The sequence below is a fragment of the Xiphophorus maculatus genome, chromosome 11 (assembly GCF_002775205.1).
Source record: "Xiphophorus maculatus strain JP 163 A chromosome 11, X_maculatus-5.0-male, whole genome shotgun sequence".
NCBI classification, from domain to species: Eukaryota; Metazoa; Chordata; class Actinopteri; order Cyprinodontiformes; family Poeciliidae; genus Xiphophorus; species Xiphophorus maculatus.
In genome coordinates, this window is record NC_036453.1 from 20,601,141 (window position 1) to 20,625,522 (window position 24,382).

The 24,382-nt window shown below is 40.5% G+C and overlaps 2 protein-coding genes across 3 annotated transcripts in view; both read right to left on the minus strand.

The window, feature by feature from the left end:
- Positions 1-392: 392 nt before the first annotated feature.
- Positions 393-12,541, minus strand: LOC102224746 (sodium/potassium-transporting ATPase subunit beta-2). Of its 2 annotated transcripts, XM_023342185.1 has the most exons (8): positions 12,129-12,541; positions 6,528-6,656; positions 6,327-6,434; positions 5,908-6,113; positions 5,605-5,664; positions 5,361-5,387; positions 3,952-4,047; positions 393-3,853 (listed from the first exon to the last, which is right to left on the minus strand). In XM_023342185.1, exons 1-8 carry the CDS (start codon positions 12,217-12,219, stop codon positions 3,686-3,688), a joined length of 885 nt encoding a protein of 294 aa, XP_023197953.1. In that variant the 5' UTR covers positions 12,220-12,541; the 3' UTR covers positions 393-3,685. The 2 variants fall into 2 exon arrangements, with proteins under 2 accessions (XP_023197953.1, XP_005802944.1); XM_005802887.2 differs by lacking the exon at positions 5,361-5,387 and having other exon boundaries at positions 12,129-12,539.
- Positions 12,542-14,380: 1,839 nt separating this feature from the next.
- LOC102235819 (neuronal tyrosine-phosphorylated phosphoinositide-3-kinase adapter 1) overlaps positions 14,381-24,382 on the minus strand; it is a 32,700-nt gene continuing 22,698 nt past the window's right edge. The window contains exons 3-7 of the mRNA XM_023342483.1: positions 21,385-21,752; positions 19,547-21,307; positions 18,568-18,810; positions 17,620-17,726; positions 14,381-17,056 (exon numbers count right to left, since the gene is read on the minus strand). Of these exons, the coding sequence (XP_023198251.1) occupies positions 16,622-17,056; positions 17,620-17,726; positions 18,568-18,810; positions 19,547-21,307; positions 21,385-21,752 (2,914 nt within the window). The 3' untranslated portion in view covers positions 14,381-16,621. The remainder of the gene's footprint in view (positions 17,057-17,619; positions 17,727-18,567; positions 18,811-19,546; positions 21,308-21,384; positions 21,753-24,382) is intronic.

The window sequence follows — 24,382 nt, forward strand, 5'->3', positions numbered from 1 at the left end:
CAGTGTCCAGTGTAAACTAATCTGAAAATAAACTAAATGAAGAGTAGGACTAGTTAGCATGAATCGACAATTTGACTGTCACATGAAAAATTGTGAACTACTACTTCAAAACAACTCTAATCAAAAAAATGACAGCAGTTTATGCAAACACTTTTTGAAACTTTATACTAGTCACATTTGTGTGGATTTGCTATGGACCACTGAGATTATTTTGAGTGAGATTACAGAATATATTTACAAAAAGACACATTTGACACTTCCTGACTCCTTCTTTTTCTCTTGAAAGTATAATATGTTGTTACAATATCACAATCATCGGATTATGCCACAAAATAATCCAAACACTTCAGTAAACATGAAGCTAAAATGCAAGAAGCAAAACCAAGTCCGAGTTCCCTTAAATTACATTTATTTATTTTTTGTCTTGACTTAAACATGAGCAAAAATAGACATAAGGTAAAAGCCAAAAATATGGATCCAGGATTATTATTATTATTTTTTTCATAAATGTATATTTTAGGACAATTCTTTGAACCACAATCATAGCAACAGTGCAACTTTAAGAAGGTAGGTGTGGGTGATGATATTTCTGGTATTTATTCACTGAATCAGGAATTTCTCTCTAACACTTCACACTGTGCAGCTTTGCAGTTTCTGAAAGTGCTTTGAGGGTTAAAGTCCTGTTAGAACTTTGATTGCAAGCTTAAAAAGCTATTATTTTTAAAAAATATTAATTAAACAGAAAAAGACAGACTCAAACGATGGTAAAAACATTAAACCATAATGCAAGTCTAAACAAATTTCTGGCATCTTGCCTTTTGCTGAACTAAATTATGAAACCTCTTCATGTAGCTTTCATTACACAATACAGTTCAAACCTTACATTCTCGTCTCGTTACAGCAAAAATACTCGTTCATTCACGAAGCATTTTATTATTCACTTTTTTTTATATTGGCTGCATATGCGCACAAACGTGGTCCTTCTTTCCCTCTTGCTCTTGAATGTACCGAATGTTGCCTTTGCTCTAAACAAGCACACATTTGCACAGGAGATAAATATATATTGCTCTTTGATAACATTTCCAAATTAGCACAAGAAAAAATAAAGGGATAAATTGAGATAGCAGGAAAGAACATTCTGTTTAACTGGAGGACAAAGATGTCTGTCCACCAGGAGGCACTGTTTTGCTGCAGGGAAACTTTTTCCACTTGTGCGCATGTCTATTATTGTATGACAAGAGGCCTTTATAATTCTGTGGGTGAGATTTTTGCTCAGACCAGCAAATGAGCATCTATCCGAACTGCAAAAATAGATGGTGTGTAAATTGTCATTAATATCTTTGGCAGAAGGAGTAATGTTCAAGTATGCATGACAAGAAAAAAAGAGTGAAATCGGCAGATGAAACCAAACATTTGACTAGATGGTTTGCAGTAATGACTGGATGTGTGTTTAAAAGTATGGAAAAGCTAGAATAAGAGTGCAGTTTTAAAGCCGTGAACTGGGCATTTGATGCTCGGTGCATGAACGATAAAGTAGGGTAAAGAAGTTCAGCGTGCCTGCTTTGGATTAGTTGACCAGATTAAGAGATTACAATGAAATTAAGTAAGAGCTGAAAGCAGGCCAGAAGAAGAGTACATCTGAATCCGTCAGTGAAGTCCCAAAAAGCCAAAAGAGAAGAGCATGTTAAAGCACATCTTTTTGAATTAGGATCTTAGATAAAAATTAGATGATTAATGGTCCAATGTACTTGTCCCTCTAGGCTCAGATAAAAGGTTCTGTTTGGACCTCTGTGAGATTCAGACGCACAAAGAACAATAATATAGACAAGCAGAGTCAGAATCATATGGTCACCAAGTCTCTGTAGCAACATCTCCTTTTCTAAGGGTCGACAATTGTTTAGGGTGCTGTACATGGCTGGACAATATTACAGTTGAGTTTTTACAGATTTGTCAGAATAATAATTCATCTTTTAGGCAGGTTTGTGGGACGGCACAGCACAGTGGATGTGCACCAAAACTCAGGCATGATAAATGACTTTTAATGAAGGTGATACTGGTTAGATATTCATCATGAGGATTTTTCTCTCGTACAGCAGAGAATAAAACAAGAGCAACAAAACAAACTAATAAATCAACATGTGGTCACTCTACATCTAAAAGCTTATTGAGTATTTTCTCACAGAAGCTCAATATCCTGAATAGCGATGATGAGTGTGGAAAAGGTAGAAGGGAACAAAAAAACAAGCTGTCTGCACCCTCCTCCTCCTCCAAAAACTGCAAGTGCTTTTATTAAATCAACTCAGCTTCACAAAAGAAGAAATAAAAAGCACACGTCCAGTGCAAAACAATAAAAAAAATTGACAATGACATCTATTCCTGGTATTAAGGAAATAGATGCAAAACACTCAACAACAACAAAAAGAGACAGAAAACTAAATATTTAGGTTTGAATAAATAAATTACACCAGACATAAAGCTTTGGATTCATCTTTAAAATGCAACTGTACAGTGACAGGAAATGAAGTAATGCTAAAAACTGAATATATGCTGGAAATGAGTAAAATCCATCTCAGTGAGTTGGCAAGAAAAAAAACAACCTTTAATAAGCTAACTCTGATTATCTTTTGGACAACTCTACTACCTTAAAAAAGTGTTTTCCAGAGTTTTGTCTTTTCATAATTAACTCAGTGTTAAAACCACGCCAGATATTGTTCCTGTTTGCTTTGTAAGCAGCTGCTCTGAGTTCAAAGTTTAAATATCCAGGGTGAATGATCTATAACAGGAGCCATCTGATGAATGGATGCGAGCATTCATAATGTATGCCACTTAATGAATATTGCACATTGCATGCAACTTCCCGACCTACAATTAGAAATGGGATCTGTAAATGAAATGCACACACTCATACACAACAAAAAAAAAACATCCATTCAAGCATTTTTTTTGAAGATATGCTTCCAAAAACACACACACTCGGAGTGCATGAGGGTTAAAGCTTGTATTGTGGTCCCTCCTGGTGGTCAGTTACTTAACCTGTCCTTAGTTGACTAGAATGGAGCGGTGGGAACAGTGTGCCTTCAAAGCACACTTAAGACAGCACACACATGCAAATGGCTTCATCTCTGCATCCATCTATTAAGAAAAATGCAGGTTTGTTGGAGTACGCTTTTAAGTGCAACAGAACAGACAGAGCTATATAAGGTTATGATGCCGTATAAATACTGTAGATATACACCTTTTGTATTGTAGTCTGTGTATATTCAGATATATAGTAGGAATACTCTCGAAGGAGGCAGCGGGAGGTGAGCAGCAACACTGTAAACGTGGTAAGGTTGCTTGCAGATTTTGAAAACACATCCTGTTTTATATCTCCTAGTTTATCATGCAGTATAAATAGAGGTCACCTCAAACTAATTTACAGAAAATTATTTGTCTGAACGCTCACCGGCAGAAACAAGGACAGCATTATCACCCTCTCGTGCTCAATTTACCCTGTCGCACAATCCCCTTTCCCCCTAAAAAAAAGAAAAAATAAATAAATAAAGAAAACTGGAGCAGGGTGCAATCGAATCACATGAAAGATGTGAATACTGCGGGTTTATTTTTCTGTGTATGTGCAGTGGTGCAGAAGATGGGGGGAGGGGGAAAGGGGGAAAGGGGAGAAAAGTTTTCAGTTGGGGTCAGGCTAGTTTTGGGAGTTGATCCTCAGCTTGAAAGACACTCTACCAGCAAACTTGTCTCTTTCACTTCCAGTGGGAATGTTGTTGGAGTGGATCTTGCACTCGATGTTGACGTCTTGATTGACGGTGATGTTAAGGAACTTGACAGCGACCAAAGGCTGAGAGTAGTTCACCTGCAATACCAGACCAAAGGCAAACTTTCTAAAAATACAGACAAATATGAAAACATTTCAGAATTTAGACTGTCCATAGATTGAAAGTACTCTCCTACCTGAGCTTTCTTGCCATAGTAAGGGTAGTACATTAGATCAAAAGTGCCATTTGAAGGGAAGTAAATCATCTCTCCAATTTTGTCAGAGTCATCTCTCTAAGAGGGAGAAACAGCTCTATCAGTTATAAAAATACGTAAGTTATCATCTTCTTTATTCTGAACTGTGTTTAAAGCACATACCAACTACCTACTTCAGGTCTATTTAATATGAAATTGTAAACTACAGTTTTCTAAATTCTTTACAAATAGCCTTTCAAAAAATGTGCCATGCATTTGCATTTAACTCTGCCGAATCAAGATGTTGTACCTTTTGTGTCAATTAAGGTTACGTGTTTTGTTTTTTTGCCAGCTTCACTTTCCAGCAGACTGAAATATTTTACATTTTTGTTTCAAATTCAATTTAAAAAACAGTCTCTTAATCCCAATGTGAAATTAAATGTTGTTGTTTCAACTCATATTATCCAAGGTTCTTTAAAGAGTTGCTGTGGGCAGGAAGGATCTCCAGTAGAAGATTTTCTTTCTTCTAAAAAATAGAGGACGTTGTGTCTGTAGGTTCGCAACAATTGAACTGATGACATCACATGCATCGTTGGAAACAGCTTAGCGTATAATGGAAGCGGTTCCCAAAATAACAGTGGTGAACTGAAGAGTTTGATATCTGTGCTTCAGAGGCGACACGTCACAGTAACATGTCCTGGATGACACCATCTGTTGTTGGTGCAGTGAACGTTTTCCATCACACGTAGCATTTAGCATGCAGGCCAAAACTTTAGTCTCATCTGACAAGAGTCTCTTTTTCCTTGTGACATTTTTTCTTGATAATTTTCCATCAAACTAGATTTGTTTAATGAATGGTTGTTAGGTTCTCCCAGCTGAGCTGTTACCATTGGCCTCTTAGCTGCTTTTCCAGTTAGTCTCCTATTTTTGTAGATTTTGCTTGTGCCACATTTTACAGTTTTAGTAGATAGATTGAACAGTGATATGTGAGATGTCGAAAGCTTGGAAAATTGACATCACTTTGCTTTAAACTTTCTCCGCAGCCTGTCTGCTGGGTTCCCTGGTCTTCGTGATGCTCTTTGTTCACTAATGTTCTCTAAGAAACCTCTGAGGCATTCACAGAACTGCATGTGGGCACCACTAATGGCAACCGGACTGGATTTTATTTAAGTGTTTCAGAGTAAAGGGGATGGTTACACATGCATGTCACACTGTTCAGATTTTTATTTGTAAAGATTTTCAAAACTATGTATTATTCTCATTCCACTTCACAGCTATGCAATAGGATAAAATGTAGAAAAAGTTTGAGAGGTATGTATATTTTTTTAACAAGTACTGTAGTTAATCTCTACTTTCTAATCCACTTCTAAGCATCAACATTTCACTATGTGCAACTTGTCTGTTAATCTTACCCATTCATCTTTGCCAACTCTGTATTTCTGAGAGGGAATAGTTTTATGGAGTATAATAGGAGCACAAAAGGACACCAGGAAATTTACAAATGAACACAAATATTGCTGAAACAATGCAAAAATTAGGAGGAAAATATAGGGGATAGCAGAAGATAGGCATGCTGCAAATGAGAGGAGCTATGAATGGGCTGGACTCCAATTTGCCATGGTAATCCTTTCATTGTGAAGGACAAAAAGGGATTACCTTTGCGCCACAGGTGACAGACGGAGCCTGTCCGTCCTTTCCTGGCATCAATCCAATCACCTGGCGTGGCAGAAAAGAAAGAAATGCAATTCATATTTTATCGTCAAACCACAGGGAAAACAAAAACGGTCTTTCACATTGTGTTATGAAGCACAATGGATAAGAGCCACTGCGCTCTTAACCCAGACTTTTCTCCTCTGCAGGGTATTTTTTTTCTCCCAGTCTGCTTTTTTTATGTTTCCTAAATGTCTCCTAGCAACAACATCCATTTCCCTTCCCTTCTTTTTCTCTTCTTTTTCATACCCGATTCAGCTTGATGATGATGCACGGCTTGCCATCCTGGTATCCATAGTAACGGTCATTGAGTCCAGAGCATTCTCTCAGAATGGTTCGGTTGAACTGACAGGAGCGCTTGGGGTTGTTCTTCACATCGCCGCTGTCCTCCTGCAGGAAATACTGGTCCGGAGTGCACGCGTGGTTCTTCTGGGCCTGGATGGTGTCGTTGTAAGCTGCAGGAGGTAAGGGGAGGGTGGGGAAGAGGAGCATGAGGGTGAGGGTTACTCGGTTTGTGAAGCCTCATGACTCAACTGAAACTCTGCCACAAGGCAGCCTCCCACTCACTGATGGTAAAGGAATGATCCAGTATTAGAAAAGCGCAATTGGATAATCCACAGCTGTAAGTCATCTGAGTGGGACCAGCAGAGGACGGGAGTCAGACTTACGTGACAGGAACTTGTCCAGGGCCTGAGCGTACATATCCCAGCTCTCGGTGTTCTGGATGGTGTAAACTATCTCGAAGGTTTCGTCCTGACGGGGTCTAATCACTAAACCTGTGAGAGACAAAGAGGCAGCAGCAGGGTCATGACGACTCACACAAGAGTGGGTTCTGCATCCATGCTGTTTGAACTTGCACTATCTGGCACCTGGTGTGGAAAGGCGGTCCTGCCAAGTGGGTTTGTGGTCATCCAGGGTCTGCAGCATGATGTACATGGTAAGAGCAAACAGGCCCCCCAGGAAGAGGTAGAAAATTATGTAGAACAGAATGATGAGACCTGAAAAAGCAGAAAGAAAATATTGTCTCATTATATATAAGCTATTTTCCATCAGGGTCAGAAAAAACCTTGGCCTCAGCAAGAGTCTCTCTGTCAAATCTAAACCCTAAAACAATAAATATATGATTTATATGATATACTTTAATAGATTTTGTAGTTTCAACGTAAGGCCTGTGCATTATCTCTTAATTTTTACCCATAAAATGATACAGACAAGTTCCTTCAATTCTTGTACTAAAAACTGCTTATGTCTATATCATTACTGTACAGTTTTTAAGTTTTTCATACTTTATGATTCTTTTTTTTTATGAAGTAGGCTGACAGGAAAGGGGGGAAGACATGTGGCAAACGTCGCCGGATCAGGGAGTCGAACCCGCGACAGCCGCATCGAGGACTCAAGGCCTCCAAATGTGGGTCGCGCTAACCCCTACGCCACCACGGCACGCCCCATACTTTATTAATTTTACGCAGAACATTTGGGTCTTTTTGCTCCTGTTGTGCTTTGCTTTCTTTCCATTTAGTTTGGCATTTCATGTGACCCAATGACCATATCCATTATTTTAATGCCATCTAGTCAGTCTGGGTCACAACATGGTCAAATGGCCAAAGCTACAATTTCAGATTGTTTAGGTTACGGTGTAACCCAAACACAAGCATTTATAATTATTTTTTTAACTTGCAAAAACCGTTCTGAGATGCTTTAAATTATTACTATCATAAAAGGCTTAAGACTAAAGCAGCAAAAATACAACACTGCATTTACAGAAAAGAAAAGAAACAAAATCAATACTGAAAATCAAACACATTTTATTTTATCTTTGTTATGATAGGATTATCACCTGCTTTTTGTTGGTAGTATCCACTTCAATATATTTTGCATAATAGGATTTGAAGGATTTTGCTCTCCTCTCATTGGGTCAGTGAAATTTTAGCAATACTAGGAAATGTACGTCTAAAACATTTATTGTCAATTAGGAAAAGTAGATATCAGCAGAATGAGAGAGAATGTTGAACTTTTGAATTAATGGAACAGGAAGTGCTTTTATTTTTGCAAAGCAGGAAGTGTCCTGGTAATGACAGATCAACAGTGGGAGAGTGTTGAAGGTTAAGTTTAAAATACTTTTGTTTTTGTTCTGAGCAGAAGACAAAGAAAACCAATCACATGGTTTACATACTCAGGAAAATATTGCTGATATGACTGCATACTTAGATCTACAGTTTAATTTACTTTGAGTCTTTAGAGCAAAAGTCTAACTCAAAAAAAAAAAAAAAGAGTTTCCCTGTGGTTTAAATTGATAGTTTTAAAGAGCTCTTTTAAAGTCTTTCCCTGTCCTTGCAGAGACCCAGGCAGCAAAAATAGCGTTTTCTGTGACGCACTAACACCTGAGGCCAACACTGGGAAGCAGCTGAGCGCCCTGACCCTGTGCTTCAGCTGGAAGCCCCCCAGCGAAGCCCTCCGTCAGCAGCGGTGTGGCGTCTGCCTCCCTGCACAAAGCAACACTGCCGGTAATCCATAGCAAAATGTCAAGGGGAAGCTGATCCAAGGGAGGGCAATTACCGAAGAGTTCCTTAATGATTCAAAGCCCATGTGGGCGTGCTTTTCATCCAGTTGTTTTCAGAAATATTCAGCTCATTGCTACATAAAATCAAAGTAAAATCGCAGACGACTTGCTTGTTGAAGAAGACGATATTAGCCGACAAGTCAGTGAGCAGAATAAGAGACATTTGGACGAAGAGGTGACAGAGCATTGTCCTTTGTCTCTCCAGGGGCAGGTTGTGCTAGTCAGCACATAGTCATGTGACACCACCCAGGGGAGACTGGACGTGCACAATGGCACACAGGCAACCCTCACTAACGTAAAGAGGGTGTTAGGTTCACAACATGTCCTCTGAGTACGCACTGATGACAGACAGTCAAACATCTCTCTTTCAGCCATTTGCAAACAGCAAATGAATGCAGTCTGTGCCCAACTCATGCTGGGTAATTGCATTGTAACTTGATATAAAACTGTCTTCTGATTCAAAAGACCAAAGGAAAGACATTAGAAAATTAAATCAGGGTTTATTGGTTTTAATGTTTTCCAGTCTCACAATGAGAGCGTTAAGAAGTCGCCTCTCTGACGTCGCAGTAAGAGTTCTACCTTCTTTTTTTTTTAATTTCAGAAATGGGATGCGCAGAAAACCAAATTGGTCCTGTTTTAAGCCCAGGCTCAAGCCTGTCTCATCATCAGCTGGTGGACCTTCATAAAGGCTGTTTTCATTTCTCCTCAGCCCTGCACACAAAGTGAAACATGCAGAAGCTTGTTTCATGTTTAATCCTGAAAGGAGGCTTTGATCCAGTGTTCTGAAGCAACGTTACCCAGCTTCATGAGCCGACACAAGATGAGGAACAAATTCAACAACAACACGTTCAATTAACTTATTTTGAACTAAGCGGAAATAAAAAAATATGCTTTCTACCAACTGTTTACAATCATGCAACTAAGAATACAATAGAATATATACAATTTTGCAATCATAATGGTGTGACTTTATTCCCAGTGTAGTTCTGTGAAATGTCAAGTGAAGCCAGCCTATAATAACTCACAACGGAAATAGACTAATTACCAAGTCTTAGAGAGCGCAGATTAAAAAGGCCATCAGACCTTGGAGCAACGGGAACAAACTGAGCTGGATTAAGTTTGCTCTGTGGGAGACAGAGCCGGCCCAAGGCACATGCAAACCTAGCAGCTCCTGGAGGCGTCCAGACCACCAGGGGCAGCCTGGGACCAATCACTGAAGAAGCCTACTTTTTTTGCTTCATAGTTTTATAAATGAATAAAAATAAAAAAAAACATATTAGCATCTGAAATTCTATTAAATGTGTATTTCAGACTCAAAATATACTAGCTGTCATGATATAGAAGAAAAGTTATCAAAATCATGATTTAGTCTTGCGAGTGTCATCAGTTTGCCTGCATGTGTCTGTGTTGCAGTCCTTCCTGCTACATAAGAGCAAATTAATCAATGAATAAATTATGACTCCCAACAAAAGAAGGCAATGATGACCGACTCTCTGTTCTGCTCTGGTAGTATCAAGTCAAAAGTGCCATGAACATGCTGTTGAATAAATATTCGTTTAGATGGCAATTTTGATCAAATTGGAAAAATATGCTTGAAAAACCAAATATATATGCTATTTTTCTATATAATACATCAAACCCATGACTATATGATCAAATGTAAAAAGGAGCAGATGAAACTTGAACTCATACGTTCAAAGAATTTATCTTTATTTATATCTAACAAACATGTTAGAAGTACATATACATATTTTCCACATTTATTTGAATTATCACACATATAAACATGTAGTTAACATATTATTTATTTACATCAGATATATAAATATACCTTTTATAACCTGTGTGTAAGTAGTAGGATATAAACGCATGGGCAATACAGAGACTTTGAAGTCACAAGATCAAAAATGTAAATTGTTCTTTAAAGTCCTTTGCTTTGCCAGAACATCCTGAATTGATACCTTCTTCATCAGCCAATGAAGTCATTAGATTAGGATTAAATCTCTCTGCTGAACTACACAGGTCGGGAGGGGCCGGGTTGAGGGTGATACAAATAGCATTTGGTCCTCGGCTTTACCCAGATTAAAATGCCCCCAGTGTCATTAGAACACAGCCATATGTGTCCTGCCGTTTCATGAATCTTTAAAATAGTTGCAAGGTCTCTGTACGCTGGGATGCTTTTGGAAAGTTTTAGGGGCGATAGAGGGGATGGGTGGAGGGGTGTTGGGGCAACACTCATAATCTCATGTTAGCCGACTAAAAAAACGAAAGCCAGAGAATTTCAAGGATTTTTATCTTGTTGCTGTTTATAGGCTCTGGGGGGAGGGGGCGGTGCATGCAACACTGGCTTACTATACAAGAGTAAAAACTGACATATATATGTATAAATAAATCTCTCTACAGCTCAGGCACAGTGTCCTACATACTTCTTACCTCCAAACAAACAATTTTGCACCATTTGTACATCGTTGCATATCAGTTTATTTGACTTGATGGTTAAATATTTTTAATAGCTTATAGAGAATTTTTATTATTGGGTTTTTTTTTTGATTGATATAATCTGCAGATAAAACATGTCAGTCAATGGAAGACGCCATGTTTTCATTTGCTGTGGGACTGAACCTGTTTGGTCAAATGGATTCTTGTTAGAGATGAGAGATGATGAAACTTCATCAAACCAAAATAACTCCTCCTGGAGGAGTTAAATCCCCCCAAATCTTATGCAGCAGATCATGAACAAAATATAAAATATTTCACTTACTGCTTTCATTTTATACCAAAGAAACAATTTTGTGCATATATGTGTATTTTTCCTAATGTTGAATTATTTTTTTTCTTTTTTAGCAATTACAGAGACAAGTCTTTATAAAGATGCCTCAATATCTTGTATAAGTTAGTTGAACTGAAAATAAGTTTGATATTACACCATATTTCATTGATTTCAGTTGTGAAACCTCATTTGGACCAACTTGCTCTAATGAAATATGACACAAATCAAAGCAAATAACTCAAGTGACTTCCTGAGTAATGGAGTTTGTAGATGTTTGCTTAGAGGAAACTGCAATTAATATATACAATATATATATTTAAATATAAGTATATATTTAGTATACATTTAAATCATTTATAGATTACCAAAAGCAGCAATGAAACATCTGTGAATATGTACAAACTAACATATGACCCACCTCAGAAGGCTCCATTTTGGAAAAAAGTCAAGTTAGAAATCAAAACGAGCAGTTTAGCACCTTAATTTCTTCTCTTTTAAATTCATGTTCATAAATAAAACTAGAGATATAAGACTTCCTGACCGGGGGCAGCAAGTTCATAGGAGGGGCCATGGCCCCGACGTTGGCAGCGCCCATGTCTAAATGGCATTAAATTAAGTTGAGGAAGAAGTCTGACAAAACACATATCACGTTGCATCATGGTGTACCCACATCTGACGAAGATACATGTATGAAAAGGAGTTTCAATTCCCAGAAAAAGGGCTTATCTGCAGCAGGGTTCAAAGTAAAGCAATGACAAAGCAGAGCTGCTTTAATCTGGACAAATCACATGCAAAAGGGAGGACAGAGCATGACTTCACCCGTATGAGCCAGGAAAAGCTCTGTCCTATATTACTAATAACCCGCCATGAGGGGAATAATGTGCCGGCTTCTGCCAGAGCTGTGCCGCAGTCAGATTTCAGCACCACGGCATTTGGACAGCGGCTGTCTTCTCATTGCCCGAATACTCGCACGAATAAACTTCTACAAAGCTACAATCCTAACGCTGTCACGCATATTTTTAGGGGATTTAAAAGCACTCCGCGTCGCCTGAGGGGTAGCTATACTCCGTAAGAACGACCTGTTACAGAGCCCGGGGAGCTTGTTTGCTGCATTGCCGTAAGCTGGACGGACTTACTCACCCCAGCTGCTCGCCGTTCTGCCCAGAAACTCCCGGGTCCTCGGGTTCCACAGAAACTCTTTCCATTCGCTTTTTTCTCCATCCTTTGCCATCTTGTCCTAAATGTATTGGTGTTTTTTCTCGCCTCTAGAAGTTTGCGACAAAATTGTCCTACGGGAAAGGTTGCAACAACTGCCCGCAACACCGGTAAGAAAAATAAAGAATATATATATATTTAAAAAAAAACAAAAACAAAGAAGTGATGGACCCGAACGCTCAGTGCAAAACAGTTGGTTAGAAATGAAAGTGAAAAACTGTACAGTGGCCTGTCTGATGAGAGAGCAGCAGGACAGACCTAATAATAAGTGCCCTCCCCCCGAGCTCTAGTCTGCATGCCGCAGAGTTTTGATGAGTGGTGCAGAAATGTAGTGATACTGCGGTAAAGCACTCCCTCCGCCTCTCTGTACCCTTCACACACACACATCCACCAACACACACACACTGAGTCTCATCCTCCCTCCCTCCATCTGCAGGCTTAGCCAATCATCTGTTCTCCATCCTCACTCCTCGCTGTCCCGAGTCATGAGAGACAAGCCTAAAAGCAAATTGCTTGGCCAGCCGGGGTCCTTTTTTTATTATTATTATTGGATCCGAAGCCAGAAGCATCACGTATCCGCACGACAATCAACAAATAACATCACCCGATAGTCCCACAGGGATCCCTAAGGGATCTACTTTAAAATACCCAATCAGATTCTGTCTACTAGTTTAGTTAAGTTAAATTAGATAATCATTATGGTTACAAATTAAATATAGAGTATTAAATGAGGTTGTGTTTTTACAGTACATTACAGTGACTTATATACAACTTTTCAAGCCCTGTTGCGTGATGGAACTTAAGACATTATGTCAAAGAAAACAGAAAGAAAAAAAACTATGTCAAGTTAAAACTTCTGTCACCCGATGGGGCCATTGAATGTGGTGCTTTGCGCAGACCCGCAAAGGGTGAGATGAGGAGTGAGTATAGCGCCCTCATTTGGAAATAGTACGTACTGCAGGAGTGCGGAAGGAACACGGTGTCCCGCTCCTCCCCTTTGCTGCAGCTGCTGCAGTGTAATGCATGTTGCATAAAAACGTTTTCCAAGAGCTGGTCCAAAGTTTTCACGGGACCTCAAGTTGATTCGGGGGGTTTCCCAACTACAATTAGGCATCACAGCTCAACCAATATTCAGTTTCGTAATAATGATCAAATTTGTAGGTTATTATCATGACACAGCAGGAAAGCGATGTCAACCACTCAATAACCAAAAAACGTACTGCGTGAATCAAATTTACTCTACATGATTTATGGGCATACAGGAAAAGTAAATAAAAAACACTTTTTTCTTGTTTGTCCTTAAAGAAATTCTGCTCTGGCATAAGAATTAGAAATATCCAACAGAATGCACCTTTTTCTGTTTCTTGTTTCTATAAAAATTGATACAAACGAATCTTGGTGAAGTCAGTTCTTTGGCAAAAACAAAAAAATATTTCATATAGAAGTTAAAGTCAGCAATCTGGATGCACTGATTCACTTGTATCATCTTCAATATCAAGCATAACAAGATTTGTTTTGCATGCATCACCACTGAACTGAAACCTGATTTGTGACAAATCTAGAGCACAAAAATGTGTTAAGATTCCTTTAAAAATAAAGAAACAGACCTTAAAATTAAGCTAAATCTGAAGCTGCAATAAAATGTTCTGATTCACAAGCTGCAAAGTAGAGCAACAGTTTGTATGCAGAGTTTACACTAAACAAAACAAACTTTATTTCCCATTAAACGGACATACAAAATATGGAGTAGATTAATATTTATTATTATTGTTTCAAGCATTCCCAGATCAAACTCCACCACCGGTGAAGTCTAAGAAAGAGCCTATAATTCAAGAAACGTGGATCCAGTTTAAAACTCTGAAATGACAGGACATACTGGGCGAAAGAAAACGCTCAATGGCCCTTATTTCATTTTTGTAGGAATTTGTGTTTATCTGTGGGATGAATGGACTAGGATCTGCCGTAACGTCACAAATCAAAGACTAGGGCATTCTCTCCTTCTCACGCATTTCTCACTTTTCTCATCCACTGTTGAAAATATCACATCAAATTCCAAACTGTTTCAAGAATGCGTGTAGGATCCATCGATTTTTCCAGGTATTCGTTCATCCATCCATGCTTATCCATGCAGGGTCACTGGGTGCATACAAGAACAGGGACCACTTTTGTTTGTAGTGTAAAGTTCATTATATAAAATTTATTTCCAATGACAATATCAATGCAAATATAGCACTACAGTGATTTCCAAGGTACACCGTATCTTACCATATCAATAGAGTATATGGCACTCGTATAATGGCCACAGTTTCAGAAGACACACAAAACCAACAGCCTCTGTAAACTATTCTGGAAATTTTAGCCTGTACCTCGGGTATCGCATCAGTCCGTGACAATAAGGTGATTACTTGGTATTTAAAATCAAACTGGGCACAATAGGAAGTATCATTTGGAGCATTTCAGTGTAAGGAATCTCTGCATGCATTGCACTTGCCCATTTCCTCCAACTTGGCCTGTGTTTTTTATTTTAATTTTTTATGAAAATGGACTCAAAAGGCTTAGAAAAAGAAAGAAATAAACAAGAAAAAGAAAACGTCCAACACGAGCAGATGGACATAAACAAAAGGAAAAGGCCAAAGAGTGAGTCTTAAAACATTTTTAAATAGGTCTTTTTTCACTGGATGTACTGCACTGTACAGTTTGGTACTATAACTATTATTTAAAAAAAAAAAAAAACATCAACCAAGAGACATTCAAGCGCCTTAATACTATTACAGGAGAGCTGACTCTTCAAGGTACAAACTTCATTCCACGTGGCTTTCTGGAAACCCCCAACCCCAGAAAAAAAATATGTAACAATAAGCATCATATTAATAATGTTTATCATGGCAACACTATGTAGTCCATTGAACAACACGGGTATTGAAATAGCAGCAAAGTATTAAAAATGTTAAGACGAAAAAGCTGTTAAAATCTGTACATAAATAAATGTGAATGTAGAAAAAGGGGATCGAATAAATAACAGAGCTTAAAGGGAACCTTGCATAAAATTATATAAAGAACTGTTTGTTTTTGTTTTGTCTTTTTCTCCAGAGGGCTCATTGTTTATAAGTTGAACAATAAGTAATGCATGGGCTGTCTGCATCAGGTACTTAATTCTCTTAGTAAAAAAAAAAAGAAAAGAAAAAGTGAACAAAGTTATGTTTATACAGTCTATGCTACATAATATGTATTGATTACAAGTATGAAAATGGAGATAATTGCTACATTTTCAATACACTTGTACACGTCTATTTACAGTACATCAGGGTTCTGAATTTCTCCTCTAAGCAATGCTTTGTGCAGATTGTTCCAGCATTCGGGTTGAGGTGATCGATGCTCACAGTCTCATCAGCTGCACCGTGTTGCGCAGTCTTTGAGCTGATGGGTGTCAGTGCTCGGTGGAACGGGCGCTAATGTGCAACTGCGTAAAAAGCATGAGCGATGACTGGAGTTTTGTGTACCGCTGATCTGTATCTGACTATACTCGGCTGGACTAACCCAGCCCCAGACTCATCCTACGCAGTAGATTCATCTTTTTCCTACGACCACACAGGACCGTGTAGTTAAGATCCGTCGGACAGGATCCTTGTTTTCTCTCTTCTTTTTTTTTTTTGTCTTACGGTTACAGCACTGCATGTATATTGGTGACATGCAGAGTATGACACAGTAAATATGAGTTCTTCAAGTCTCAGATATGTATGTTATGCTAGCTGACACAAGATATATTATTTTTTTTAAATATGTTGCTCGAGAGTTGTTGTTTTTTTCAGAGCGTATTGCTGTAAAATTGCAGAAAGGCCGAGAAAGTAAATAGATTTACATTACAAATATGCAAACGGACACAGTAGGTAGCTTTTACTTCTCGGTGATGATTATTTGCATCCACAATGACAATCTATTGATACCAAGACATCTCATATACATTCACGATTTTCAAGAAACACTTCGATATCTTATCTACGAGTCTCGTCTGCTCTCCTCTGCAGAGTAGTTTCGATGCTTTGTTGAAGAAAGTACATGATTCCCTTGTGTCTCAAGTAGTCAGGAGGATATTTGGCAACACCAATCTAGGAAAACAACCCACTCTGTATTAGCAATAATAAGTGGTGTTTAGTGGCAAAAAATAACTTGTTGGCAATCAGAACACATCAGTGCAGTACGTAGTACAGAGAAAATACAAATCAGCCGAGTAAGAAATTAACTTAGTCTGATTGTAATAACTACATTTCTTCACTTCTTTTTGTAGTCAAAGTTCAACTAACCAGTCCCTATTACAATAATAGCAAAGTTTGCATTTAATATGCAATCCGTCTTCCTTAAGTAAATTCTCTCCCCAGACCGTTTGAAAGATGATATTATGTAATCCGCTTCTCCTAGGGTCAGATAGCCGTGTCCCACACGACGGCCTGCGGCCTCTGACAGGGTGGTGTGCCAGTCTTACGAGGCTCAGGTGTCCGTCTCCAGCTAGGGAGGATGGGCATGCTGTCCTGCTTGCACAGGCTTTTGTCGGGTCGTCTGTGTGCCTTAATCTCCTTGCACAGGCAGCGCTTACGCTCGATGACTTCAAGCAGCTTGCCGTCCCTCTGCGTCTGCGACGTAGACGACATGGTGCCCCCGCCAGCGGGAGGCTGTCCCTGTGCCAGCTGGGCAAGCTGCTGGAACTGCAACTGTAGGTGGTGCTGTTGCTGAAGCTGCTGGAGCTGCTGCTGGAGCTGCTGCTGGAGCTGCAGCTGCTGCTGGTGGAGCTGCAGCTGCTGCTGCTGCCGGGACACGCTGGGGCTGCAAGGAGCCTGAGCCGGGGTCACACCGTGCAGCTACATGTGAAGCAGAAGGTATTGGTGTTCGTCAGCACATGACTTTCTATGGTTTTAATGTCATCACAGTGCATTAATAAATGGATAGAATCTTTGCAAGTGTTAAAAAAAGGTTCACTTCCCACAGACAGCCACCAGGATGTGCTGTGGCTGCATGTTTAACAGTTTGACGCTCAAACGCATGCAGATAGCCTCTGCAGCACAGTCAAACTGCGTCAGCACTTGCAATAGAGCCAGAAACTGGGCAAAAATGTGATGCTAGGAGACTGCAGTTCACACTCCTGATACAGCTGAGTGTGTTTTCACATCCGCAATGTATTCCTTCCTGACTGCTTCCATTTTTGTCCTGTCGTCACATACCCTCTTTTCCCTTCACAGACAAACCAGACCCTTATTCTGCTCAGTGGGCATAACTACGAGCTATAAATAGATCTGGAGGAGCAGTGTCTCCAGCAGAAGGGGGAAGTCGTAATGAGAGCAATATTAACGTTGGCTTCAAAATAAACTGTGTTTGAAATTTACTAGCGTCTGCAGCTGTAGGGCCAGATGTGATGTATATTCACCTGATTTAGGGCTTCTCGTACTGGTAGACTGCTCTGTCTGTGGACATCTCCTCCACCCACCTGTCTGACTCCAGCAGCAGAGGAGGAGCGGCCCAGCCGCCCCACTTCTGCAAGGAAACAAACGTTACAGTGCATGCCAACTTATCAGAATATTAGAAGGAAATGACAGTGCCCTCAATATGTGTTATATTTCTTTTACTTCTTGTACATTATTTAATTTTTAACCCAAGCAAAAGATTTAACCATGAACGTTTAACCAAAAATAGAACATAAACTCTTTTACATTTGAAGTGTTCAAAGTAAATTAATTAATTGTGAAATGATAAGAAATGAAAATACACTTTTGTGATTAATAAGTATATTTCCCACAATCTTAGGTGATTCATGTCCCACACAAAGTGCAACAGTAAATTTTAAAGTAACTGAGATAATGTTTCTAAGCATGTTTCATGCAACAACTGAAACAGGAGAGAATAACTACTGTACAGCGTCGTTCAAAAGTATTCATACTCCTTGCAATGTTACAACATTTGAATGCGTTCATTTATGATTTCATGATATCGACTAGGACTTGTCAACCAGAAGGAAAACAATAGATGCTTTTCATAACTTTTTATCAGTAGATATTTGAAGAGTGTGTCACATATTAGAATTAAATTATCTTTAGTCTGACACTCTTAAGATATTGCCTAAAAAAGGAAAGAATGCAGCACAATTGCAATCCTTTGTGTAAGTGTAGCAGGACGAAAAGCAATTGTTGAAAGAAAGCAAAGAGTTGTTTTTTTTTAAGTCTGCCCCCAAAAATATGCAGATATTTGATCCTCTAATTTGATCTAGTAATTTTCAAGGGATGCTAATACAACTGCAAGTCACCGCTCATCTATTATCGGGGATTCCTTCTAAACAAAATACTGTAACTAGAAGATAGAACATATTAGATGTGCTTACCTCCGTTACGACAGGCAGGGAAGGTCTGGCAGGGAAGAGGAAGTCCTCCTCTGGGCAGCGCTCTGAATCCCGGGCTGCAGTCCACACCAGCTAAAGACTCGCAGTGACCCAGAGCCCTGCTGGTGGCGCCACTAAAGTGAACTGGGATGCCTGACTGGCCGCCTCGAGAGCCCAAACCGAGATCCTCCTTGTCCATCCTCAACAGTGCATCAGCACTGCCATTCCAGGCCCGCCCTTCATCCTCTGAGTCAGGGAAAGGAGCATAAGTAAATGAAAATGAAACACATATAGAATCACTGTATTCTTCTTCTATTCTTTTCCAGTAACTTAGAGTGATTGTTCAAAAGATTCTGATAAAGGTTATAAGCAGATAATATGCTGTAGAAGGTGATTGTTGTTTTGTCTTAATTTAGACTAAAACTAGATTAGTTGATTTAGTGTCAGAGGGGCCAAAACTAAAGTGGACTTCATTCAACTTAAAACATTTAATGTCCCTGTAACAGTTTGTGCAATAATATTTGGGAAGTCTGTAGACATTAAAATATACGTATGTATTGTATTATGTTTTTTTTTTTAAAGAGTCAATTATTTGTACAGGAAATGACAGTGAGAGTGGGTGTATCAGCAATAATCCTCCTGCTTGAAACATGTACTGAGAATGCAGCATATAACGTGCAGAAAGCAGTGCAACAATTTAGCATAGCATTAAATTAAATTGCTGTGAAACTTTATTTTGTTTCTTTTGATTGTTTTTACAGGATGTTGCTTTATATGAAAGCATTTCTTAGAATCGCCATTTTTGAAGATGGAGTTGTTAAAAGATGGTAGAAGTCTTTGGTCTTGATCTGTCTCAGATTACAAAACTAAGATAATCTGCATTAGCTAAGAGAGTCATCAATTACAAATCTCCTGCATGATAACTTTGCACAAAACCTCACGTCAAAAATTCAAGCCTTATTGATTCAAATTGATGACTTACTCTCTGCCTCTCTGCTCCCATGGCTAAAGGACAGCTTCCTCTGCATGGGCCAGTAAGAACCCTCATCCGCAGCTAAGCTGGCGCTGCTGTCCCAAGGCATGAAGCCAACTTTTGACTGCGATGAGGACCCGCTGTTGCTCTTGGACACCCCCTCGCCCAGACCAGTAAGACTCAAAGGCTGTTGTAGAGATGGTGTCTGAGAGCTGGCTCTCAAGCTCTCATAGGCCGGCGGTCTCCGGAAGCCACTGGACGGGTAGGTCCACAGCAGCGGGCTGTCTGAGGAGGGCGGCTTGTATGCTGGCAGACCGTGGGGTGTGTGAGAGCGGAGGTGTGGGCGAGAATGAGGACGCTGGGAAGAGGATAGTGGCGTAGGAGTGGAGCTGGTGCTGCTTTGAGGTGTTTGGCTGCTAGTGGTGGTGATGCTCTCTATCGGTAATGAGTGTGGCCCTCCTTCCCGATCTCTATCTCTATCTCTATCTCTATCTCTGTCTCTGTCTCTGTCTCGGTCTCGTTCTCTGTCCTTATCCCTGTCTCTATCCCTGTCCTTGTCCTTGTCTCTATCTCGCTCCTTGTCCCTGTCTCTACCTCTGTCCCGGTCTTTATCCCGCTCTCCTTTGTCAGACTTTAGGAGGAAGCTCACACTCTTTCCCTCCTTGCCTGTACTTGATGTTTGCGTCTGGACTGTTGCCTGGTTGGATGACTGAGAGCTGCTCTTGGTCGGAGCAGGGGAATCTCCTCTGTCTGGCTTGCGGTAGTGATGATAGTGCGAGGGGCGATGGTGAGGATGGTGGTGATGATGGGAGAAAGGGGAAGTGGATTTGGAGGAGGGAGGTAGCGGTGTGGAGTGACTCCTGGCTCTCAATCCGGGAGCAGGGCCTAACTGGGAGTCTCGGCTGTATTTGTCCTGCTGTGATGTGCCACCTGATGATTCCTTGGACCCTGACAGGGAGGTGGAAACATTAGAAGAACCCGAGGAGGAGGTGCTGGCTTGAGCTGTCGCAGTGGATGTTTGAGTTTTAGCAGAGGCGGATGTCTTGTTTTGAACCCCAACCCCGCTGGAGGCAGCTGCAGGCTGAGGAAAGGCAAGCAGTGGGGGTCGGTGCTGAAGGAGATTGGGGAACGGTGCTGGGATCTTCGTGTTGGACTCAGATTCGCATTTACCTCCTTGCAACAGATAAGGAGTTGGAGCTCGTGGAGTGTGGGGACTGGTGGACAAGACCTGTGGAACAGGAGTGGACGATGCAGAGGAAGGCAGCGGAGAAGAATGGGAGATGGACACTGTAGCTTTGGGTTTGGAGTAGGATGGAGAAGAAGATGAAGGGCGAGGGAGAGAAGAAGAACTACTGGAGGACGAGGTGGTGACGTGATAGTGCTTTGAGGCTTTAAGCTTCTCATGCTTCGGCAAGAGATGCCTCTGGGACTCTCTGTCCTCCTGATGCGGATATTTCATCTCCTCGTAGATTGCCTCACTCTGGTCTGAGTCAGAGTCGGGCGTGGTGGCCACGGGAGTGACGGGGTGGGGCGTGGCTGTCTGGCTCTCTCTGGTGAACACTTGGCCCACCATTTCTATATAGACTGGCTCATCCTCTCCGTCTCCTGTCTGAATCTGAGAGTCTGCTGCCTGGAAGGGCAAGGGAGTGGCAGAAGGAGGCACACGTGGAGGAAGGGGGTCAAAGGTGAGCTGGGTACTGGGACTCCTTTTGGGTTTCAAAGGAGGCACCTTCTTTGCTCCAATCTCCCCAGAGTCGGACTTCTTCATTGCTGCAAGACATAACAAGTCTTGTTAAAATATGAGCAATTTTCAACAGAGAATGTGTCCAAAACACACTTATGTTTACAATTTTTCTTCTCTGAGTGTTTTCCCTGTGAGTGGGAGCTTGAAGAGGGTGGCGGGGTCTCAGGAGGTCCTCTGCTGTCAGCGGACGAGGAGCTCAGGCGGGTACTCGGATGGCGTTTGGGTTTGGCTGGGGGGCAGCGACCGCCGTGCTGCGACTGGGTGTCAGAGTAATCTCCGTTCTCGAGGCTCGTATCCCCCGCACCAACAGCGTGGCAGGACTGCGAGCGGGGCGCCATGGCCGAGGCACAGGTGTGAGGGGACAGGTCCTGGGAGGCCGGCATGGTCATGAAGCCCATCCGGAAGTGCCGTCGGAATGAAGCCAAGTCCCGAACTTTTCCCACGGTAGCCGATGGATCGTTCTGAGTGGAGCTGCAGAATAGGGTATGGGGGATAACAAAAAAAAAGAAACTGAATCAAGGGAAAATCAAAGTTAAGTAAAAAACATGTTTCTTTCATTTGTACTGACTTGTCTCTTATGTTGCTCTCTCTCTCTCTCATTGCTCTTCAAAAATTCTCTTTACATTGGAAAAAATGCCCACAGGGGTTTCTCTGCAAAAGGAAAGCTGTGCCTCTCAAATGCTTTTCCTTTTGATTGAACTCAAAACACACCGAGTTACAAATTCGATTCCCTTGTCTAAAGTAATTTAGAAATGTACACTACTCTTAGAACCCACCTGTTTTTTTATATGTTTACGTCCAGAACACAGACCTGTCGCCTGAGCAGAGGATCTCCCGAATCATTTCATCTGTTACCGTGGTAACAGCCGTGATTCTTGCATTTGACACTTCAGTCTTTGAAACAATCAATGTCAGACAGCCGTAAATAAAGCAGACTGTAGATTTATTTATTTGTCTGCTATAGTAAAGCAATAATCGGACCTTTAATGAGTTGACATACATATTACCACTTGCTTACAATAAGGTTTTCAGTTTGGATTTTGGTTTAGAAAAAGCAAAACAGACTAAAATAAAACACAAAATGATTATGGATAGAGAGGAGGGATTTCAGATTAGCTTGTCAGGTCAGTGGTTCAAACTGTGAAAGCAAAACTGTGAGGATTGGTGCCCCGCTGAGCTAACCAAAGGTTTATAAATGTGTTCTGACAAGCTTCTGCTTGCTTCTTTGCTTCATAAACTGCCACTACTGTTGAGTATTGTGCTCTTCAGAGGGGGTGTTACACTGCTTCACCCCTCATCAGCATGAAACAAGTCCCTGTGGTCATTATCGACAGGGTTACTGTGAATATTCAGGGCTCGAGAGAGTGAGAGCCTTTCTGTTTTTTGGAGTTGCTCACATACAATGCTTTGCAGGAGGGTTAACAACCGTGAAGGTTTTTCACATTTTGTCTGGCTGCAACCTCAAACTGTAATGTGTTTTAAGTGATAGAAAAACACAAAAAGGCACACAAGTAGGAAGTGGTAACCAATTTTATTTTTTCACAGAGAAGAAATCTTAAAAAATGTTAAAAAATGACACCTCTAAAGAAAATCCTGTGTGATCAATGCCTTGGAAGAAACCTACTTATTAAGTAGACTCCACCTGTGTGGAGTTTAATCCAGCGATCCTATGAAGGCGTCAGAGGTTTCTTCGAGAACATTGGAAAACAAACAGTATCAAGAAGATTAAATAACACAGCAGTTGAGGAGAAGCTTAAAGCAAATGTTGGTCATGAAGCAATATTCCAGATTCTGATCATCTCATGTTAAAATGGGCCACTTAAAAACTACCAAGGCACGATCATTCACCTAAAGTAACAACAGAAACACCAAGTGACCCATAATTTACTCTGGAGGAGCCGCATAAATCCACAGCTCAATTCAATTCAGTTTACTTATATAATGCCAGTTCATGACAAATCACCTTACAAAAAAATGTCATTACAATCCAATCATACATTCCAGTTCGAACAGAGCAGTCAAGTTCAGTTCGTTATTCAAACTGGTTTATAAGGTTTTCTATCAACTCACTGACTTGCAGCAATCCCTCTTACTGAGAATTCATCCAGCGACAGTAGAGAGAAAATTCTCCCTTTTAACAGGAAGAAACCTCCACCTGCTGTGGCCGATGGAAAACTTTGCTAATAGAATAATAACCATTAGCTGCTCATTCCAGAAATATAGCTCTAATGTCTTTTATGCATTTTTTTGTTGGGAGAAAAACGCTGAAAAAAATCTACTTTGCAGTTTGTCAGGAAAAGGGCAAACGCGTGAAAAAAAAGTTGCTCTGCTAAAATGAGACCAGGGTTTGTGAGGTGAAAAACTAACACTGAAAATCACCTTGTAAACAACGCCCACACAGTGAGCCATAGTGGTGCCATCGTCATGCTGTGGGGAAGCTTTTCTGCAGTAGAGACAGGAAATCTGGTCCAAATTAACAGAAATGTGGACAGTGCTAAATAATATCCTGCAAACGTGGGGCAATGGTTAAGCTTCAGAGCTACACTGTAATTGTTTTCATCAAATCAAATTCGTGCGTTGGAGTGGCCCAAAGAGCACAACTAATTTCAAGAAAGAATCTTTTGAAAGACTTGAAAATTGTATTTCAGAGATACAGACTGAGCTAGAGCTAATTTGCAAAGAAGAATGTGGAACACCTTCAATCTCTCGATGGCTAATGCAGGTAACCCAAAACACTTGGTTCCACAACCAAAAAACATGCATTATTTTTACATTTCTAACTACTTAATATAAAATTATACATTTTAAGAAAGAGAAGACGTATAGTGCCCTCACAGGACCAGAGTGCCAGGCAATGGGAGCTTACTGTTGGTATTAAACTTCATGAGCATCAACAGAAGGAGCGCTGAGGCTGCTCATCTCCAAGGGAATACACCGGCTCTTATCTTCCCCTCCTGTGGGAGACAGTTTGTGCATATGCATGCGTTCTAATATGTGTGCTGAAGCGCCAGAGTTCATTTGCATCTCTTCAAGAATGTTTGTGCCCTTGAATGCCTGTGGAGATGTTCTAGTGACTCCTTGCAATCGACATAGATACTCAA